This window comes from Siniperca chuatsi, linkage group LG16 (assembly GCF_020085105.1).
Source record: "Siniperca chuatsi isolate FFG_IHB_CAS linkage group LG16, ASM2008510v1, whole genome shotgun sequence".
In the NCBI taxonomy this organism is placed as follows: Eukaryota; Metazoa; Chordata; class Actinopteri; order Centrarchiformes; family Sinipercidae; genus Siniperca; species Siniperca chuatsi.
The window spans coordinates 10,486,020-10,509,766 of NC_058057.1; the positions used below are offsets into that span (position 1 = coordinate 10,486,020).

Below are 23,747 nucleotides of genomic sequence, written 5' to 3' on the forward strand. Positions count from 1 at the left end.
AATAAATAGAGCATTTGTGTCAGCTACACTTATTTGTTGGACGTCATACATCATCCTCAGACACAGGACATCAAAGTTAGAGCCCTTAATCCAGTTTTTCACTCAGCCTGGCCAAGTCATTGTTGGAAATGATCTTGAAGAAATGGTCTTTTTGTTGTGAAAGGTCAACTCAAAACCTGACTTTTTGGGAGGTGGTGTGTTCTGTAATCAGGCACATTTGCGTTGTAAGCTCACTTTTTTTCGTTTTTAGGGCTGTGTGTAATGTGCAGGATTGTAAATGCAATTATCTCCTATACTTAAATTGAATGTAACATTAACTTCCACACTAACCATACCACTTTCCATACAGTCAACTCAAAATACTGAATATTTTTCACAGGTTTAAGAAAAAAACCTAATTTTAGCAATAGTGTAGTTTATTCAAGTACTACTTCAAATTTCTGTCCCAGCTAGCATTACATCTCACCCTAATGTGATTTATGTTGTAATGTTTATTCATTTAGAGTGATAGCTTCTGCATTAAAAAGTTACAACCCTCCCCAGTTTCACCTATATGATTTAAACACACATCAGCTGATCGACTCCTACGCATTGATCACCAATACAAATCAGTAATGTCACACGGACAGAAAACAGCGGTGTAACAAATATGCTTCCAAAACTACAGGGAACTTTGAACAGCAGGGCCTTCATGAAATCTACAGTACACAGGTCACTACAGGTGTATTTATTATTAGGAGGTCAATAAAATGAAGACAACCAGATAAATTAGAAATGCAGCTGATCTGAAGTACGCACAACAGCACAGTCACGTGGCTGAGGTTGCTATGACAATGCATTAAGAATGTATCAGAGGACAGCAGAGCTAGCTCACAGCTAGTATGTTTCAGCCGGAAATGAACTTTTAACAACCTGAACCACCCAACCACTTACCAAATGTAACCCAAGGTTTGTGCTGCAATACACCCGAGGAATCACACAGCGTGTGCTCAACCCCATGACTGGCAACAGACAGTAGCAGAGACAGGGGAGGCTTATTTAGAGATGCCACCGAGCTGCATTAAGTTAGCCTATATGTCCACCCAAAGCTACAATAAAGAAAGAAATACTGTGTCGCTGCCAACTCACAAGTCATTTGGGAAAAACTCACCTGTTGCTGAGCTTCACAAAATTCCAACATTGGCGCCGCTGCCAGTCCAGTTTGTTTCGCTTCCGGGTGTGGTCGAAATATGCGCTGGATACAAATATCCTTTTTCTTCCTCATTTGGAAAACACGTTCTTTGGATGTTAAAAGGTGAAAGAAGCCACGTGGACAGGTTTCTCCAGCAAAAGCTAAACATTAAACAGAAGTTGGCGAGTCGCCATTTCCTCAAATCTAGCTAGCTAATTAGGCAAATAACCGGTCAATCACGTATCAAAGGGTAAAAACAATAGGCCCACATATTTGGACATTTCACTGTCTATCATACAAGTCGTAGTCCAAAGTGTTCCAAATCCAGCGTCTGCGACCTTTTTCGCAGCAGACATTCAGATCTTAGCAGGAAAACACAGGTGTGACACATGTTAGGCCCAACGCCAATGACCCGCACGCCTGGGCCTTTGACCTGATACATCGAAACTGAATGCAGCTAGTCTGCAGCCAGGATTTTAGAAATGCCGACTCCCCAAATGCCACCTCACCCATGTAAGAAATATTTGACTAGCACTAAAAAAAAAAAACAACCCACATTACATTACATCTGATCATTTATCTGTTTGTTGTATTGTCTTTAAATGTGATGTCCCTACAGAAAGGTCAAAATCCTGCCTAAAGGAATTGTCCACACTGCTAAAAAAATATATAATTTTCAGGAAGAAATATCAAATCTTTTAATTTTATTTGCCTAAAAACAATCACATTTAAAGATACTGACTCTTGAAACCTCCATAGGTTGTTAAAATCCAGTGGTGGAAAGTAACTAAGTACATTGACTCCTACTGTACTTAAGTATCTTACAATTTTGAGGTACTTCAAAGTAGTTAAAAGTAGCTCCACCTCGAGCAGCCACAACAGTAAAATGCTGCTTACACATTGATGCATCAGTATTAATAATCTAATAATGTCAGATAGAATCAGTTACAGGGGGCACTTTACTGCAGAATGAGTACTTTTACTTTGATACTTTTAGCACATTTTGCTGATAATACTTATGCACTTTTACTCAAGTAGGATTTTAAATGCAGGACGTGTAACAGAGTATTTTCAGATTGTTGTATTGGTACTTTGACTTAAGTACAAGATCTAAGTACTTCTTCCCCCAGTGTCGAAATCAAAGGACATGACCTCATTGTCCTCAATGGTAGCTATAACGCTGAATGAAGCTATTAATTAATGTTATTAATACACCTGTGCTTTTCCTTTTGTGAAGTGTCAAACGGTCTGCTGTGAAAAAGATAATCAAATAAAAATAACAACATGGGAGCAATTAATAGTCATTGATGCCATTTGAAGCTAGTGCAAGACCACCAACACACCTATTTAGGTACAAATTCACTATTTTGTGTATCTCTAATGTAATGCTGAGTGATTGGAGCAGTTGCGTGTGGTCTTTTGAGAGTATGTGGATGTATTACATTATTCACCTTAATAGTAACGCAGTGACTCTACAGTATTGAGTTTGATCCTCACTGATGCCCTGCAGTCCCACTGACCCCAGTACTTTATTTACTGGGCCGTCGACGGAGGTTTCATTCTCTGAGAAAGAAGCTCTATTCTCTGTCCGAGCTAAATCAATATCCCATTATAGTGTTTCAGAGGGAAATGGCTTAGAGGAAAGAAAGAGAAATAACCTCATATATTAGGGCAACACCGATCCATGGATGTGTCTTTCTGCTTCTCTGTTCGGAGGTGAAGTTAGGGTGAAATAGTTGGAAATGAGAACTGTTGAATTTAGAGAATATGGAAGACCCAAACAACAAAGAGAAAATAAACTGTTGATGACTGAAAGGAACTACCTTGAATAATCTGACAGTGTGCTGTTTAAAAAAAAAAACCTCTGCTTGATATGAGACACAGAGAGAAGAAGAAGAGGAGGAGGAGGAGACTGTAGAGGGGGATGAAGGAAAAATCCATGCAACACATCCCAATGTTTTTATGGCCATTTTTTAATTGAAACCAGCTTCACTGATAACAAACATGCAATATCACTGTACAAGCCAACACCACAGATAAGTGTTACTCATTCAAATCTTGACACATTGTCAAGGATTAGCCGGCAGCACACACACACGCACGCACACTTTCAGATGTTGTACAGAGATAAACACGCTCTACCTCTTTTGCTCTTTGACATACACGGACACACACTCACATATTTACATATCACAGTGAATGATGGGTAAAAACGATGCGGGGCAGAGGATTACACTGTTCTCCTGGTCCGACCAGAGATGAGAATGGCAGCACAGTTCCAGTGATAGCGAGTGTGTTTTCTGACTAAGGTGGGATAAGGAGTGAGATGATGACAGTGAGGATGTGAGTAGAAAACGAGACCTTTTATCAGCATCCTAAAATCTGCGTGGTAGGCGGCGGGCGTCTTGGATGGGCGCCTCTTAGCATTTAGAGAAACAGGATGAGACTCCTAATATAAAAGAAAACAGGTCTGCGTAGAATAAATTGTCTTTTTTCCGTCAAATCCACTCAGTCTGTGCTACATTTAAATGCATGGTGGAATTACAGTATCATAAATCAGGGCATCATGGTTTCATAAATAGGTTTGGGGTATTGCTTGGATGATATAACAACTGATATCACTGTCTACCGATGCGCTTTTAGAAATGTAAATCAAAACCCAACAAAAAAAAACCCAAAACAAAATAAACAAAAAAAGGCCACACTACCAAAAAATAAACCTTCAATTCCAATAAATAAATAAATACTTTAAAACGTCATACAAAATTCTGACATTACCCTTTTTTCCAACATTTAATGGAAGTTCTGTCTACAAATGTAAGATAATAAATATATTTAGTATTTTTAGTAACAGTTAGGTTTAGGTGGGTTTATTTGGGATATCTCTTATATCTTTAAGCAAAAAGTGGATTATAAACAGTAGGAAAGATCTCTGCAGAAACTCTATTTAATACTGCTCATATCACAATGGTTACGACACGATAAAATACTGCAAATTATCAAAACTGTACAGAAAAAATTACAAGTTTCTCTAAAATACATTTTCACTGTTAGTATGTGAGAAGAGAGACACAAGAGAGCTCGTCTCTGTTTGACCAGCTGAGCAGCAGCCTGTCCTTCAGATGGGCCGGCGACACAGCAGCCATACAACAGTCATTACCAGTCGAAGACCCCTCTCTGTATGCAGCTGATTGTTCTGCCCTCTGCTGCACCGGTCTGGAGCAGAGCGCCAGGCCCCATGTTCCCTCTACCTCGTCAGCAGCTTGCAACACCCCTCTCAAGCTCTTGCTGATGGCTACTACAACTCTACATGGAGCTGAAGACTCAGAGAGAAGACTGCAGCAGGGCGAGCCAGCCCACGCGTTTCTACTGGATGTCTAGTGAGTTCCTCTGGCACAGTACACTCTTCTACTCCACTTCATAGTTTCAAAATGGTAGACAATTTTTTTCTTCTTTTCTCTGTCGTGTGTTTTTTTTTTTTTATGTTGTTCTTAGATATTCCTCTAGCTAATCTACTTCACGGTTTACGGGTGTGGGTGTTAGTGGCGTGCCACCAAGTGGTGGGGTGTTTTGGCTGGGTGAGGGCAGTGCCACCCTGCTAATGTGTGTATGTGTGTGTTTTTAGTGTAGAGGCGCGCAGGTTTTGGGCCAGCAGGTCAGCGGTGGCGATAATGTCTCATGAGGGGGACGATGCAGGAAGGTGGACCAGACAGCTTGAGGAAGGGGTGCTGGAGGAGTTCCTGCGCCGTGGCTCTCTGCGAGGGCTCCCTCACCAGCATCAGGTCCAGGAAGGACCGCAGCACCGAAGACACCTGAAGACGTAAAGAAATGCTTTAATTCTGGTCCTTTATTTGATTTGTGATTATTGATTGTAAAGGGAAGTTTACTACTAACACACATATACAGGAAAGATCTTAGATAAAGAACTTATGTTAAAGTGTTACATTAATCAGCTCAGCTGGATCTGAGTGAAACATTGCCAAATAAACAACATAGTATTAAGAATATGGCATGCACATTTTTAGCCATTTAGCATTTTTAGCATGGCTCAAATAGAAATGTCAATCTGTGATTAGGTCCACAACTTAGGTCCAGACCAACATTCATTGAAGATCTCCTGCCTTTATGTCTTAAAAACTATTGGATGGATTGCCACGAAATCTGGTACACACATTCATATCTCCCCCAGGATGAATTGTAATAACTTTGGTGATCCTTTACTATTCATCTAGTGCCATCATCAATTCCAAATTTTGTCTTTTAATCTTTACTTTGTGTTTTGTGCTAATTACCAAATGTTAGCATGCTACCATGCTAAACTAAGAGGGTGAACATGGTAAACATTATACCTGATAATGATCAGTATGTTAGCATTGTCATTGTGAGCATGTTAGCATACAAACATTAGCATTTAGCTCAAAGCGGTGCCAAAGCACAGCCTTACAGAACTGCTAGCGTGGCTGTAAACTCTTCATCTGGTTTAAAGACACCCTGCTAGCCAGCGTACTAATCAGAGTGACAAAGCTTTAATGACACTGGATGTAAGTTCTAGTTCACTGATAAAGAGTCAAAGGGTACAAGGTTGTGTACATAAAAACCCGAATACAGAATAAAACTATGACTCCCAAGTAGCACCCCAGTAAGAAGCAATCACTGAGATTTGAGTTCTGTTTAGTGCCCTGCTAATGTCAGGCTGACATAACAATTTTCACCTCTGGTTTTGATATTCACCAATTACCCTATTTTAAAATGCAAAGTTACAGTAACTAGTCTCCATAAAGTACTGTCTCCACTCTCTTCGCTTCTCTACGAGGTCATGTCACAAAATATTACTAATATATATATATATATATATATATATATATATATATATATTTTTTACTCCAGAATGGGTTAGTGTGGTGAATCATGCAGCAGAAATGATCAGATATACAGCCATTAGTTAAGTGTCTGTACGAACGTTTATGTCAACATGAATGTTGGTCATTTAGAGCAATCATACAAACTGACTGCATGTATTACTTTAATGCATTCACACTTAAATCATAGCTATGGACAAAGATTTATTTTTTTAATCATAGATTTTTAGGAGTCTTTCTTACCTTGTGCGACTCTTTTAGCCGCGGAGGCAGGTTGTCTCGTATCCTCCTCATGGCCTGCAGAGGGGGTTCATTGAAGTAAGGGGGCTCTCCGTCCACCATCTCGATCACCATGATGCCTAAAGACCAGATATCCACCTGGGGACACGCGAAAACATTCATTCTGTCTACTGGAGCTGAAGTCAGAACAGTAAAACATAGAGCATACAAACATGAAGTATACTGGGAAGTCTCTCTGGCACTTGGTGCAGCGCAACGTTCATCCATGTGTGTGCCGCCCTCACCTCAGTCCCATAAGGTAGTCTAGAGATGACCTCTGGTGCCATCCAGTAGGGCGTGCCCACGAGGGACTTCCTCTTAGGCACCTCTTTGGAAACTTGGGCGCAAAAGCCGAAGTCTGATAGCTTGATCTGCAAACACACGCAAACACTATGCTTTCTTACTACTGTGTGTGACATACAGTAGAGCTTGCATTAGTTCAGAACCTCTGTGTTTGATGTCAAGAAGTGCACTGACCCATTGTGATGAAGAGCTTTCACAGAAGAAACTAATCTCCCGTATTAGCGGTTAATTATCCTTCAATTAATCATGTCTTATCAGCTCGTTAGGAGGCATTAGGCAGGATTTAATTACTGGAGCACGAATGGTAATTGATGATGAGTTTCTGGCACAGGCTGTTGACAAGTGGCAGGAGTTGCACCCATGGAGAAGGTCAGTGAGTGTGTGTGTGTGATATATTGAACTCACCAGTGACAGGAACAAGGGTAGTAGCATTGGTTATTAATACCTGGGGTATTAGTAAGATCCCAGTTTAAACGGGAATCTTTGGGTTTAATAACATCCCAAAGGGAGGAGTGTGAATGAATAATATATCCAAACACACATGCACAGAGACACACACTCATCATGTGCACTTACCCTGCCATCACTGGTCAGGAGAATGGAGTCGCTCTTAATGTCACGGTGGATGACGCCCTGTGTGTGCAGGTAGGACAGAGCCCTCAGCACCGACAAACACACTGTAGCAATCTGCTCCTCATTCATCCTGTGAAGACACACACACACACACGTCAGCAATGACTATGAAAGTAGAAGAGCATGTAGGACCGTATTGGACAGGTTGAAATGTAATAAGAACGAAAAAATTACTTAAACTATTTATAAAATGATAGTCCTTGTTTAAATGTTTGTCAAACAGCTTTTGATACAGTGGCTCTTGAATTTTCAAGTACTAGGCTAAACATACTAGCTGATTGTTCTAAGTAACTTTACCTTCATGGTAACTGTATTAGCCCATTTCATGCCATCCTAATTAAAAACACTTATTCTTCTGTATGTATGTATGTATGTGTATTTATCAAATTATATTTATTTTCATAGCATCTTACAGTATGTAGTTCAATTTCTTTCTTTTTTTACATTTATTAATTTACTGTACACTGTTTGTGGTTTCTTTTTAATCCATGTGCTTTCTGTATTTTTTTCTGTACTTTCTTTCTCCGTGGTGCATTGTGGGAAAGGGAAAGGTAAGACAGGTGGCTGTGAGGGCAGAAGACCAGATTATTTTTTTTAAAAGTAAAGAAAAATGTGAATGTCTTTATTAAATCGATTTGTATTTCTAAATTTGCAACCATTTGTAAAGAAACTACAACAAAACAAATATACAACCAATCCCTAAAGAAGGTATATTTTAATATTTCAAATAATAATAAACTTTCTTGGTGGTAGAAATTACTACTGTTTATTAGGCTACAGCACAGACGAGTCTGGCTTCAGACTTTGATGTCATTCTAAAAAGACTGCAGTTCAACACAACTACAATGGAGCAGAAATCCGGTTTGAAAATATACCCCCTGTAGCCTGCAGCGGCTGTAGCTGTGCTGTGCAGAGCGGGCAGGAGGGTCCCATATGGAGAGATGGGGCGATGCAGTGCGTCTGACTGAGCTCACACAGAAACTCACAGCTCCACTGAACATTCACATCTAGACCCAGCTGGCCAGGCCATGCCGTGTGTTTATGAGTGTGTGTGCGTCTGAGCTGCCATCACATACAGTACATGTGCAGAAATAGAGACACGCTCATTTGCAGGCATAGTCCAAGGAAACATACATGTATGTAGTATTCAGGCATATAAAGTACACACGCTCACATGCTCTCTTTAACTCTCTCAACACACACACAAAAACACACCACCTCTCTCATAATCTTATCACTCAGTCTAAAAGATCCCACTGCTGGAGTAGTCATTTACAAACTTGCATTATGAGAAACCCCCAAGCCACCTACACACACACACACACACACACACACACACATATCTTATATATATCTATCTATATATATATACACACCTCACACTGCAGATTACAGCAGATTTTATTGTCACACATGTATGCATTTACAATCACAAGAGATAAATGAGCCTTCTGTTAATAGGAAAACAACTGGCTGGCTCAAAGTGAATGGGATGGAGACGTGTACGCAAAAACAATTCACCTCTTACTCTTACACTACATCTGTGTGTTAGGTGTGTGTGTTTGCTGCCAACAAGCAAGCGACCTGATGAGGCTTGCACCACGCAAGGCAGGCAGCAGTTATTTCCACAACAAAAGGTGTAACAGAAATAGCACATCTGCGTTCACCTGGACAAATACGGCTGAAATTACCAAGATGAAATCACACTGCCATATTACTTATATAATTACCATGGATATTATGGGATTATATATAATGCCTAATAATTTAATCAAGTGGTCAATTTGTATAGTTACTAACCAAACTAAATTTAATAATTAGATTTTAATGACATCTAGCTACTAATTTCCATTTCACAAACATGTTTTTTTCCAAGAATATCAATTAGAATATTGAAAAAATCCACAAAAACAAACATTTACTTCCACTTAAAATTCAACAAACTCATGAAAAAGAGAGAAGGGGAGTTAAGGAGAGAACATGTGTGCGCAATAATATCCTCTTTACTGAGATTTCCATTAGTACTTCTATAAGCACTCGTGCATACTGAAACTCTCTCTCTCTCTCTCTCTCTCTCTCTCTCACACACACACACACACACACACACTGAACACACAAACAGGCAAACATCTGTGTGGGAGACTGTTCAAAATACTTCACGGTAGCAGCGGTACTCAGCCTCACCAAAGCGTGTTATTAGCATCCGACACCGCACAGCGCTAATGCTGACACTCCACGCAAATGACTGTAATTAAACACCAAGCACAAAGTAAGCTTAAAACAATGAGGTGGCAGCTTAGAAACACGACTCAACAACAGAGAAGCAATTAGGAAAAGTTGGAGAACAATAATCCTAAAACTATCAAATGCAGGACTGGATTACAGCCCATCTGCTTGTTTCTCCTGGTTGTCTTGTGAAATCATCCATCTTTGTGAAGTATCTGATGTGCAGAGCAAATTAAATGACCTTGTGATTTTTAACAAGCTACCAATTAAACCCCATTTGATGTCACTACCATCACCAGGACATCACATGTATTCAGTCATTTCAAATAAAAATGGAGCACATGAGCCTTCTCCCATATGGTTGCTTCCTCTGTCTGTTTCATCATTCAACACAACTGACACTAACACACACACACACAAATGACACACACAAAGCATGTGGCGTTATTTCTTGGCATCAGAAATATATTATATCAGTTTCTTTTAATTTTATTTATCTTATCAAGCTTTTTTCAATCATCCTGCATACAATCTGTCTGTCTAAAACACAGCTGTTAGGGTTTTAAAGGAATAGTTTGTCATTTTGGAAAACGTACATATTCGTTTTCTTGCCGAGAGTTAGATGAGAAGATCGATACCACTCTCGTGTTTGTCTGTTAAATATGAAGCTACAGCCAGGAGATGGTTATTTTAGCTTAGCATAAAGACCTACCAGCACATCTAAAACTCACTAATTAACACGTTACATCATGTTTGTTTACTCTGTACAAAAAATGAAGTGTAGTCTCCGCTGCTTGCCTGGCAACCTCATGAAAAACGACAACTTTTTACATGTAATAATAAAAAACTGTCTCTCTCTTTTACAACTCATTTTTACACTTCTGTTTTTGAGTTTTAGAGGTGTTGGTAGGTGGATTTTATTACCTTTGTTACAGAGCCAGGCTTGCTGTTTCCCTGTTTCAAGTCTTTATGCTAAGATAAAATAACCTGCCTGTAGCTTCATATTCAACGAACAGATATAAGAGTGGTATCGATCTTCCCAACTACATTTTGGGAACCAAGCAAATAAGCATTTTCCTTTAACTGGTACTGGTACTCTTACTCTGGCATCCCTTAACTGATTGAGTCACTTCAGAAGCGATTTAAGGATCTTACTACTTGCATTTAAAGCAGGGAGGGTTTTTGCTCCCAGTTGAACTTTTAAAGCCATACAGTATGTGACAATATGCACTGTGAGATCCTCAGATATAGTACTATTCTTTTGGTTGTTTCAAGTAGGTTGTTCCTACTTGAGGAGAGTAAGTAAACAAAATCATTCTCATTATTTAAAATTAAATTTGATTGGTTGTGAATTGTGTCGGGGTGCGTGGACCCTGATATACCTGCTTGTAGGTCTAGTCCTCATTTAAAAATGCATTTTGATAGCCGTCTTGTAAGTCTTTTACTTCTTTTATTGTTACTCTATGACTATTTCCACATCCACTTCAGGGCTGCTGTGGTATTTTACACTGCTGTTTTTGGTACACTTCAGGATCTTATACAGCATATCTATATTCAAGAGAGGTTACCTGGTGTGAGTCACAATGTCAGTGAGTGCCCCGCCCTCGAGAAACTCCATGACAACCCACAGCTCGTCTCCCACCAGATAGCTGTTGTACATGTCAACCACGTTCTCGTGATGGTAGTCCCTCATGATAACCACCTAAAACACAGAGAGGGGAGGAAATGACTTGTTTATATATTTACTTATTCATTGTCTATTGACATGATGTGTTTTATTGGAATGTCACATGATAAAGAGCTATCACAAAACTTGGCCTATACATTATATATGCTGATATGAAAAACATTGTATACATACATGTATTCATGTAACACAATTATTATTATCGAGTGCTAAATTAAATACTGTGCATCAAAACACAAATGTATGGATGCATGTTACATATGTTAAAATTAAATAATCTACTATTTAAATAATAATATTTGTTAATGTAATTTCATTTATTAATTTAACTTTCCTTTGTCTAATGTGAACATGTTCTGGAGGCTTAACTATAAAAGGGTTACATTCAAAAATTAATAGGATTACACAAAGCAAATTAGTTCCCAACTGAACACCCACTGCTTCACATCTGTGTTCCCTTTACACATGTGCTCACACACACACACACACACACACACACACACACACACACACACACCCAAAATAGAATCAGTGCAATATTGCTTGATAAAGGGAAATCCAGGGTTCGCCCTTTAATCAGTTCACATTATTCTGCTAAACAAGCAATCATGAAGTTTGTCTGCAAAAATGATTTATTTCAGAGCAAGTGCAAATGACACAGAGCTCATTTTTCAATAGCATACCGAGAATAGAAACAGCTATGAATACATTTCTTGCTAAGGGTTTTCAGTGTGAACACTACTTACATTTTTAATAAATAAAGACAATTGCGGATGTAAAAATGTGCAGTGGTGATTGCCATGGATATATGTTAGGGAAACAGAGGCAAACTGAACTTGTTTTTCAGTTATTAAGCAAGCTACTGTTTTGCTGTGAGATGGTGTGATTTATTTTTATCCATTTGGCACAAAATGAGCCATGTTTAATGATGCTCAGCTTTTTAAACCAGTTTCATCTCTGCTGCTGTTTGTTTGCTCTATCAACAATCGGTGACAAATGTCAGCTCGGATCTCACATGTGGGGAGTGGGCGTCAGGCTATTTATTTATGTGGGTCAAACTGACCTAAAATAGCAGTACAACATCCATCATCCAGCCTCCAAATGAGTAAATACTCTACTAATTCTCGCATGTAAAACATACAAAACCAGAACTGGTAAATGTGTTATAAACTAATAACACCCAGGGATGTTAGTCAGTGTTGAAATGTACTGCTGTAGGTGTGAACATGCTTGAGATAAGTGTACTGCAGTTACGCCCCATCTCTGTCAGTCTTTCACACCTCATTAAAGAGCAGCTCTCTCCTCTGCTGTTTCCTGAGGTCCATCTTCTTCACAGCCACCTGCTTGCCGCTGTGTTTCTCGCTGGCGATGCACACGATACCCGTGGAGCCCTCACCGATTTTGATAAAGCTGTCCAGGTATTCCCGAGGGTCGCCTGTAGGCAAGCACAAACATAGCTAAATTTTGATGCAACACCAGAAAAAAACAGTTTATGTAAGGCATTTCAGTGTCACTTTCTATTGTCCATTTCTCACCTGGGTTGACCACCAACTGGAGTGCAGCTCTGAACTGCTCATGAGAGACTCTAGAGGGTTGAGTGTCGGAGCTGGACCCCCAGGAAGGAGGCGGGTAGGCCCCCGGGGGGATGTAGGGTGATGAAGGCTGTGAGTAGGCCCCCTGTGTTTAAAACACACACAGGCATACAGAGTGACAGAGGAACAGAGAGAGGCTATTTTTCACTAAACTACAGTGACTTCCAAAACAACATAAAATGCATTATTCCTATCCTAATCTATAACACAATCGGCGATGTGCTGTGAAAACCATGCTTCTCCAAAACATATGCTTTTCAGGCCTGTTTTCAGTTTTGTTACATTTAATTTTTCAGACAATTCAGTGGGTTTTTTATGTGGTTTATTTGGCTTAAGAAGCAGAATAAAAAAATTTCTCAAACCATTCAGGAATACCTTATATTGTTTGACACCAAATTTGGAGATACATGGTTTTCACTGGACAGTGACAATATTTTAAATGTCTTATGCAGGATCTTTCTGCTTTACAAACAGGAGACAGCCAGTTTAATATGGACTTCTCCGATTCAAATTGATTAAAATTTGATCTGTATCGGCCCTAAAAAGCCTGACTGGAGCATCTCTCGTATGTTTGTCATCAATTGTATGAGTGAACACAGAGAACATACTGTACCTGAGGGGTATACGGTGGGCTGGGCTGGGAGGGGGGATGGTGGTAGGGTGAAGGTTTGTAATGGTGAAAGACAGGAGGGTAGGGCAGGTGTGCTGGGGGGTAGCCAGGCGGCTTGGTGTGGCTCTGAGGTTGCTTAAGCGGCCCTCGGGGGTAGGTGTCACCACCCGTAACCTGGGGACTGCCGTCACGTAGCGGACGCTCGTAGTCACCCTGGAGAGGAGAGCACAAGGACAGGGTTATTTGATTGGTGGATCACAATTTAAAGAAACAACACTGTCCAGTTACACACACTCTGAGACTTGTGTATACTGTATGCATTGGCATAGTGTTCATAAGTTACTGAAGGATGTAACTGTGTTGGATGCATCAATGTATAAGCATGAGCACACACTCTGTCCACAGTAAAATGCCAGCTCTACTTCCAGGTATGTCTGCAGGTACATTAGCCCTCGACAGACCTAACAGAGGACATTTAGTTCACAGCACAGGGACCATATTTATCATTAACACCCCACAATGCCTCTCAACTACTCCATTCATCAACCAGGAGCCCAGGGAGCATGCGAATATGGGACACACCTCTTCCTGATCCTAGAAACCCCTGAGTCTCCTTTAAAGCAGGGCGGGAGCATAAATACTAGAGTTTAACTCAGAGAGACCTATTAAAAGCTCAGTTGTATGACTCACCTGAACCGGTCTGACTCATCATAGGCCTGGCGTACACACACAAGTGCATGCGCACACATACACATAAACCTTGAGAAGAATTTCATAACTCAGTATGTTATAGTCACCATATATGTACTATATCATACTATGTCAGTTTATAATTGATTACTTTTAAGGCTCTTCATGGCCTGGCTCCAGACTATATTTTAGACCTTGTAATCCCTTATGAACCTTCACGTAGTTTGAGATCTTCGGGCAGGGGTCTTCTGTCTGTTCCTGAGTCCAGGATGAAAACTAAGGGGGACAGAGCTTTTTCTATCAGGGCCCCGAGGTTCTGGAACAACTTGCCCGAAGAAATTAGGTTGTCTGAGTCAGTGTCTTCATTTAAGTCTCTTCTCAAAACACATTTTTTATCTGAAAACATATCCTTATTTTACCTGAACTGGCTGTTTATTTTATTGCTTTTGTGTATTTTATTTATTTGTATTTGATCATTCACTGTGGTATTTTATTTCTCTTGTTGTGAAGCACTTTGTATTTTGTTTTGATAAGTGCTCTATAAATAAAGTTTTACTACTATTTATTATTTCTAACGGTGGTGAAAATGATCACAGCTAATTAAAAATAGGAAATAGGTGGAAAATGCTGGTGGTATTCAATCCTCATTGGCATGTCTAATGTACAGTACAATAGATGGCCCAAGAAAAGTAATGTAAAAAATAAAATGTGCCTGGATTGGTTGGATCAAGCTGCCTCCACGCTGCGGAGATTAAATTAAATTACCTTTGCCACACCTCCCAAAAATGCTCATACATTTTCTCATAAATGTAATAATAAAAAACTGTCTATCTCTTTCTCTTTCCTTTTATTTGTTTATCTCTCTTTGCCTATCACTCTTTCTCTTTACACGTACATACACACACACACACACACACACACACACACATAGACAGGGCAGGAGAAGGAGCTGATGTGTTGGGATGGTGTATAATTACATGGTGAGAAGTCTTTTAATCAGTGACTCTCAGGCAGGTGTGTGTGTGTGGGGGGGCTTTGATGGTGGCGGCTGCTGCTGGGATGGCCCAGTCTCACGCCCCCCCTATCGTTGGCCGGCCGCTGGCTGGCTGTCAGCCAAGGGTCTCCTGATCCATGTTGGTTAGACGTGCATTAATCTGAGTTTGGCAGGGTAATCAACAACCTAACTCAACTGTGAAATTGAATTCCGCGGTGGAACATCGTTCGGCCAGTTTTATGCTAAGGCTGCAGAAAGGGAAAGTGCCGCAACATCAATTTGTCACTGAGAGCTGCGGCACTGAGCTCGCATTCCCTACAAAACAGAAAGAGAGAGAGAGAGAGAGAGAGAGAGAGAGAGAGAGAGAGAGAGAGGAGAGCAGAGAGGGAGTGTGTGCGCTTGTATCATTGTGTGTCTGTGAGTCTGTGTGTGGCCAAGTCTCCGTGCTGTCTACTGTTACATCCCCACCGGCTCCCAACAACAGCAGGGAAAAAGAAGGATTTACTTCAGTGGTGTGAGTGGGCCGAATGAGGGAAAGAGAAGAAAGGGTAGAGAATGAGAGAGCAGAGAGAGGGGTGGGTTTGTTACAAGGTCCATGAGCCGAGAAGAATAGTGATTCTTAAGCTGCCAGATGAATCCTTGTTTTTTTTTTTCTTACCACTGCTGCAAAATCTCCAAACATCACAAGACAAATTAGGGTGCATTGATTCCTTAGCCAGCTCTTCACTATATTTAATTTGATGTAAGAAAACAATACATAGAACATCAAATCAAATATTAACAATACACCAAATATAGTCTGATGAAGTTCATATCTTTTAGCATTTTTAGCTTTTTGGATCAATATACAAGCTCTGGACTAAACTGCATCCTGTTAAGTCTTACATTCCCTACACATACTTTACATTTTCAGGAAAGCAAATGTGCCTCCTCAAGCACAACAACTCAGCAAGTGGTAATAATAAACAATATGTAAGAAAAATGACCTTGTCCTGCATCACTTCCAATCCTGCTACTCTTGCATTCTCCGTGGCTGTTTTTTCTACGAGTGGCTATTTACTGAAGCATGCAGGTTAAATGGTTTTTCATCAAGGCACCCTGGGATCTACATCAGCAAACCCAGTTTTCCTCTCAGCTGCTGGACTCACTGTGTGTGTGAAGGAGGGATGGTGGAGAGCTGTGATAGCGGTACACCCACCTGTATAATGGGCCTAATGGGGCACTGAAAGCTTTGGAGAATGATATAAAGAATATATATAAAGAAATGACCACTCTTTCTGTGACTTACCCCTGCTGTTGCATTGACTAGCAGAATATTTGCCCCCCACTACTGTATAACCTGTTCTAATATCTTCTACTGTAGCAAATGCAGTTCTGTATAATAATATTGACCTAAAATAATCACAACAAGTAACTTATACCGGAAACATACGGTTACATTACATAGCCACTAATGCATGGAAGGTTCATTTGCTCTTGTCTGTGGAGTCTCTGTGTGGAAGAATCTCTTGGGTATCTCAGTCTTGGAGTATGAAACATGACATTTTACCAACAATCAAATCTGTAATTTTATATTTACCGCACATTTTTTTCCTCATGCCAATATTATTTGAGTATAATTTATAGGTATTTGAGTATAATTTAATTTCGAAAATCTGCACATCACTTTCATCACCTTGAGGTTCTGTGATATCTGCTTGTTTTTTGGTGACATCTTTGGTTAGGTGGTTTTAGATTCATATCTGCCATCGTATCTAGCTTTGTTCTACCCACAGAACACTGTAAGTAGCCTCTCGGCATCATTTGCATACATAACATACCACTTCTAAGCAGGTGATTATCATCATAGGTCAATTTCACCTGACCTAAAGCTTGCCTGTTAGATATTTAATTGCCATTGAGTAACAGCAACGATCTTTGTTCTTTTTGACCCACCAAGCTAATATCATAAATAACTGCAATTATAAATTGTCTGCTGTTGTTATAATCATAGTATATACTGTATATATATATTGCCATTTTTTAAATGCTCTTGTTTTTGTACTTTTAGATTCATATAATTTGATCATAGTAAAACCACACAATTAATATCAAAACGGTGCAGATCATTACACAGTTTTGCTCTGGTTTTGTCTTTTTCTTTTTCACTTTCTTCCTGCCATGTCACTGCCTTTCACTTCTTTCTTTATTCTCTACATTCCTTTGTGCCTCTCTTTGTCTAGTCTCTGCGTCTCTTTCTGTAATTCAGAGGTTCCTGGTTGATGGTCAGCATGAGCATTAATTGATCTGTGTGCAGAGACAGTGGCTACTGAAGAGGGCTAATTCAGTTTGTGGCAGCGCCTGCCTCCTTCAGGGAAGAGCAGATTAGTTAACAGCTGACACCATCTATCTGACAGGAAGGCCAGAAGAAAACTGGGTAACACTTTACTTGGGTAGTCCGCCTACAGATAGGTTATATAGGAGTATTTGTAACATTTCAACTGTTTCGCTTTGTCTGTAAATGTTTAACAGATTATCAATTATAGTTTAATTAAGTATATGTGACAATTCATGAACAACTTGAAATGTTACAAATACTCTATAAACTATCCGTAGGCGGACTATCTAAGTAAAATGTAACCAAAAACTGTATAGAGCAAGAATGAGAGCGAACTAGAAACATAGAGGGAGAGAGAGAGAGAGAGAAAAGACTGCAGATGGATGGGAGGTGGGACTAAATGTTGAGATACATCTGTGTAATTTTCTCTGAAATGTTTCTACAGGCTTGTCAGGGGCGTGTGGAGTGCATGTTTCCTGGACAGCCACTGTAGCCATTTGGTAGCTTATACAATATACAAACGAGTAAACACAAAGTCCCTGTCACAATTGTTTTCATAGATGAATAGATTTTAATTTGAAATTATTACTAGAATGCATAGTTGTTATGTTTGGTGTAGTTACCTTGGCTATGGTCTGTGAGTTAGCGAGACTCTCCGAGAGGCGAGGGTAGGTGTAGGAGCTGTATGGGTGGGCCTGTGGAGGATTCTTGAAAGCCCCGCTGGCTGCATAGGGAACATTTGGCTCCTGCAGCCCAGAGCCTGACCGAGATCGCTGCCTTATAGCCGGCGTGGGGCTGGTCTGCGTCACATAGGAACTCTTGGGTCGCTTTTCGTATTCGTCCCGCAGGCCGCCGTAGCTCCACTCACTGTCTGGGTAGGTGATCTGCTCGCTGTGTAGCGAGGCACGAGATGGCGTGCCTACTGAAGTGTCCCGGTAGTCCTGACTGGACGAGCCACCCACAGACGCTCGATAGTAGCCGCTGGAACCCACCCCACTCCCCACCGTGGAGGCCACCTCATCGGCTGAGCGCCCTTTGCTCTCCAGGTAGGCGTGGTAGTCCGGGGGAAGCTTGCCATAGTCTGATTTTTGGGGCATGGCGTCCGGGTAGAAGGGGCTGCGGATGGGGTGTGAGTGACCATTCTGCTTGGTGAATCGATAGTGCCTCCCAACTGCCCAGTCCCCATCTATCGAGAACCCTGGCCTGCTGGGATCAAGAGAGAAGTCCCTGCTGGAGGTGTCTAGGTCACAGGAGTAGCGGGAGTAGTAATGATTGAATCCATTCTCTTCTGGTGCGTTGGGATGACCACTGCCGGAGGGTTTGGAGCTGCTTCCAGCCTGGTGGGGGCCTGGTGGGCTCTCTTTACGCAAGGAGTTGGAGCGCGTTACTGAGATGTTGTCAAACTCCTCCAGCAGGCCGTTGATGGACGCATCTTTGGGTGGCCGGTTCCCTCGAACAATTGTCTACGAGAAGAACAAACACATTTACACTTAACATAAAAGAGAGTCTGCTGCCTGAGAGTTTGATGGAGGTAGCCCTGATACTTTGGGTTGCAGTGCATTCAATTTCAGTTTAATCATTCCTGGCTGAAAACTGAATGACATGAATTGAAATTCCTGTTTAATCAACTTCAGTTAACTAAAACACGTCAATTTTCAGGCTGGAATTTCAATTCATGTGTATCAGGGCTTTGTGACAAGTATGAAATTAATCATCACTTGCAATAAATGAATGCCGGTATTGGTCATCTGAAAAAATGGCAGGCATCAGTCTACACAACCACTAGTTGTTGTGAGTTGGGATGCAGCTAGAAAATGCATGGAGATAAATGGCACGATACCTCAGATGCTAAAAGGAAACCAGTGGTGGATTGAAGAAGCTAATTCCTGCCCCATTTCCCTTGCAACAGATTAGCGTCATTTTCAGTGGGCTGATCAGGATACATTAATAGTCGTGATGTTTGGTTTAGGACTCGTGAGGTACATGAGCACGCCAGCATGCGCTTACACACACAAACGTGGAGAGAGTGAGGAGAAGAGAGAGGGAGAGAGAGACTGAACACACATGCTCACATCTGCTTCAAAGCAAAGGCAGCTTAAACATCAGGGGTGCTGCTTATCCCCTCCTACCTTGTGTTAAGCCCTTTACACGGATGTGTCGTGAGTCATGGGGAACTGGTGCTACAGCAGTACTCACTGAACCACACTTTGTGCGCGTGCATGATGTGTGTGCACGTATGCTGTTTTTGTGGTGTGGACTGTGAGGATCACCATCTCCATAAAGTGAGTGATGGCAAACGCCAGACACACAGCTTTTATCTACCTGTCTCTCTACCACTTGGACATTACAGGAAACCCTGCATTGGAACAATGGAAACATGTTGCGTGACTGCTGAGTGCTGAGAGGAGGCCGAGCTGTAGGGATTATTATTTGAATTTCAAACTCTTACATAATCTATCTAAGAGCTTTTTGTGATGATCAAACAAAACTGCAATATTTTGTTTGTATATCTGACTGTGTTTCAGTGGTGTTTTCCTTGCATTACAGCCTCAAAGTACCTCAAGTATCAAATCCATCCTGTCAACATCTTTTTATTTGTTATATTTTGCACAATTCACAATCTCAGTTGTATAAATCCTTATGTGCTTTTTCATCACTACTTTCCATTCCTCTCCTTACTTTTACCTGGATTAATATCCTTGGTGTACTTCATGAAAGTGCCCATCATACTTTAGGCATTTAGTCTTTTTGCACCTTGATGTTTTTATGGTCTCAGTGAGTTCTCAGCTCCCTATCCACAAAAATGACCCGCCCACCTGTCAATGCTAACTCATGTGGCTTTAGCTAAATTAGCTAACTGTAACCCAGCATGCCTGTTCCACAGGGACAGCTGTTTAATTCCCATTGGGGCAGCCATTGCTAGAAGTGTACTGCACACACACATCACGATGAGAGGCACTTCAGATACAGTAGGATCAGTCAACAACAGATTCAATAAACGAACAAATACTGATACTAAAGCTTTACTTTAGAGCTGTGTGTTTGCTGATTGTTTCAAAGTCAGTCTGAATTAGCTCTGAGGATTGAAACTATGTCACTAAAGTTAATAAAACCTTAAACTAACCACAGATGATGATTCTTTTCTATTTTCACTTTAGAGATAAAAAATATGTTAATTTTGAGAAGGCTTTAATAGTAAACCCATTGTATTATTCGCATGTATACTTGTTAGTCTTTTCCACCTCTGAAGGTGTTTGCTGAACTCTTAGACCCCACAATGTCACATCAGCAAGTTCTTTGACACCCTTTGACAGCGCTCGTGCCTCGCTGTCTGTCACATAACTGTCATACCTGTCTCCACTGTAGTTTGTCCATGTCACATGTGCTGAGGCCAAGTCTCAGAAAAGCTGGTATAATCATCAACTCTCAGCAACATTGTGCTGACACAGGGATACATCTAGACTCCTTCACTTAGCTACCTGCAAACTGTCACTGCAAACACACTCCCTTCCACTCATATTATTTATCTATGAGATTGTCATAGATGAGCTCTTCAGTTCAAATCTCCTTTGCTGCCTAATTGTTCCACATTTTTAGCCATGCTAGCGGCGTGGCTCTAGGGATGGCAATCTCTGTCTGTCAGTCCACCACTTTAGCCAAGACTAAAATATCTCAATAAACATTGGATGGATTACCATAAAATTTTATTTTGACATTCATGGTCCCCAGAGAATGAATCCCAATGTCTTTGGTGATCCTCTGACTTTCCTTCTAGCGCCACCATGAGGTTGACATTTGTGGTATTGGATGAACTATTGAACTATTGGATGGATTTCTGTTAAATTTGTTACATATATTCAAGGTCCTGAGAAGATAAATTCTAATGACTTTGGTGATTCCCTTACTTTCCATAGAGTGCCATCATCAATTTGCCCAATACTTTGGTTTTGGACCAAATACCTGCTAAACTAATGACATATTCTCATCAGCCTCGACTGTACTTTGTGTTTAGTGCTAATTAGGAAATGCTAACAGCCTGAACCTGGTAAAAATATTACCTGCTAAAAATCAGCATGTCAGCATTGTCACTGTAGAATTTAGCTTAAAGCATAGCTGTGCGGCAGTTCGTTACCAAGTGAAGCAGATACAAACAAACAGTATATAGCTCCTATAAAATTAGCTGAATCGATTGTATTAGTGTTAATATTGGATTTTATTTTAATGGTTAGCGGTGGTGCATTTGCAGCCATTCTGCCAACAGTTTGTTGACATGGCTGTAGTTCTTTTCACCAAATGGGAGATATCATCAGTGTCAGAAATTTCAGATATCTCCGACTGAATTACAAGTCGGAGGCTGACATGAACGGTTTTTACCACTCGGCTGCTCGTAATTACAGTTTAAACAAGATGACACAATGCGGCTTATGGCTCTGTGAATCTGTGCACACTTGTTCGAAAAGAATACTGAAAACTAGCCATACAATAATACTAAATAAATACAATTAATTAAATCATCGGGTTGCTATGGTAACTAACCTTTTTCTACCTATTTAAACTTTCAATTTCTTACAGAACTTACTTTATTTCTGACTAGTACCTACTGGTTTTCTTTTTTATTTCTTTTTCTAAAGAGCTGAATGCAGTTGTTTCAGACTAAAATAGTGCCTTTACTATTACTAAGGCTGGTTCTTTCACACATCATCTCTCCCTTCTATTTTGTTACTTGCTACACCTCCCCTTTACCTCTTTAACACTCCAGTTGCTCTCCTTTGTTTGAGAGCTATAGGCTGTTTGGTGCCGTGACCTGGAACCCAAGGTGAAATGGCCTATAAAAGCAGTGAGTAAAGTCTAGCTGAGAGGCAGAGGCTGCAGGATGGATGGCCTTTTAAACAGGTTGGTGAGCGGAAATCTATCATAGAGTAGGCTTGGGCTGACATAAATAAATCACAAGTCATACACTCATGAAAAAACTCCCACTGGTCTGCTCTTCATGGCGTTAAGCTGCATTTTCATTAAAAATAATGCTCATGTCACATTAATGTTGTTAACCGATGCAATAAAACTGCTACAAATAATTATTGCTGCTGGTATTGACATGAGAATTATTCTCACACTCCTTCTAAACTATGCTATGAATTTATGAATGGTGTGCTTTGTGTGAAACCTAAAATGAAGCCAAGTCACATCATGTCACGCTACATGGATGTTGGTGATTCAGAGCTAATTCAATTGACAACAGTGGGGAGTGTCAGTTATCTAATAAAACATCATCATCCCCATTTGGTTCATAATCAATAAGACTGTGTCAAGGAGCGTGACAGGTACAGGGGATAGAGAGAGTCGGAGAAAACAAGGCAGCAAATGAAACCGAGGAGGTGATGAGAGTGCAGAGGGGAGAGGGAGACAAGGTTAATTGTGTGCCAAATCACTGTCAAATGGTTGGCATCAAGCCTGAAAATCTTTCCATTAATTTGAATTAGGGGGCTGATACTGGCTTCCGTGCCCCCCTCCCCCTCCTCCTCTCCCCTCGTCCCCCTGTTCGTACAGCTCTGCGAGTTGTGTGCACGGATCGTGTTCGGCGGCGGCTGTGACAGCAGCCATATTTCACTGGTGTGCGGCGTTGGCCTGTCCTTTAGTGATAAGCTGTAATAGATCTACTCTCTCCACTCACTGCGGCCTGTTCAAAGTAAGCACAGGAGAGAGGAGAGGAAAATGGGAAGATGACAGATGGGAGAAGAGCAAAGGAAATAAAGAGTATGGGTGGGAGGAGTGATGGAAAACAAACTAGGTAGGATGATGCAAAACTAGCAATGGAAAAGCAGAAACTCTGAAAAGCAGCTGTGAAGGAAGAGAAAGAGGAATCATAGAGAGAAAAGGATGGAGAAGGGGTGACGAGGGAAGGGAGGGAGGAAGTGTCGTAGCCATGAAAAATGAGGCTCATTGGGAGATAAGGGGGGATTAACCTTGCTGGTAATGAAGGGAGGATGTGATGGGAGGATGGAGGGAGGAAGAGAGGGAGAAATAATTAATGAGCTTGCCCTTCCTGTGACTCCTTGCTAGAACCCTGGTTTGGAGGCTGCGCTTCACTGGCCAGCAGGGTCAAGGGACAATTGAGGGGCCGGAGGAGGAGGAGTCGCTCTGCTCCTTCTCTGCTGCATGGCTCCTCTGCACTGCTGTTTCATTTGATTTTAGTCCTGAAGCTGCTTTTTCCAGACTTTTATCCATACTTTAAAGCAGAAGTATTCACATTTGTCTGGTGAATTTTGCTGATTTACATGTTTTAATTGACACCAGGGTTTTGTTATGCTCCTTCAGAACTAGTTTGTAAGACATGTTGTCGGCGCGGTGTCGTTTTAATATGGGGATAACAGTGAATGAAAAAAGAG

At 40.9% G+C, this 23,747-nt stretch overlaps 1 protein-coding gene across 4 annotated transcripts in view; it reads right to left on the reverse strand.

Annotated features, from left to right (window-relative positions):
* Window positions 1-3,126: 3,126 nt before the first annotated feature.
* Window positions 3,127-23,747, reverse strand: part of pak5 (p21 protein (Cdc42/Rac)-activated kinase 5) — a 69,349-nt gene continuing 48,728 nt past the window's right edge. For all 4 annotated transcript variants that reach the window (XM_044170241.1, XM_044170239.1, XM_044170240.1 and 1 more), the window contains 9 exons: window positions 17,985-18,824; window positions 13,364-13,573; window positions 12,694-12,835; window positions 12,439-12,593; window positions 11,040-11,173; window positions 7,189-7,315; window positions 6,555-6,680; window positions 6,274-6,408; window positions 3,127-4,983 (listed from right to left, as the gene is read on the reverse strand). In XM_044170241.1, the coding sequence (XP_044026176.1) occupies window positions 4,828-4,983; window positions 6,274-6,408; window positions 6,555-6,680; window positions 7,189-7,315; window positions 11,040-11,173; window positions 12,439-12,593; window positions 12,694-12,835; window positions 13,364-13,573; window positions 17,985-18,824 (2,025 nt within the window). In that variant the 3' untranslated portion in view covers window positions 3,127-4,827. The remainder of the gene's footprint in view (window positions 4,984-6,273; window positions 6,409-6,554; window positions 6,681-7,188; window positions 7,316-11,039; window positions 11,174-12,438; window positions 12,594-12,693; window positions 12,836-13,363; window positions 13,574-17,984; window positions 18,825-23,747) is intronic.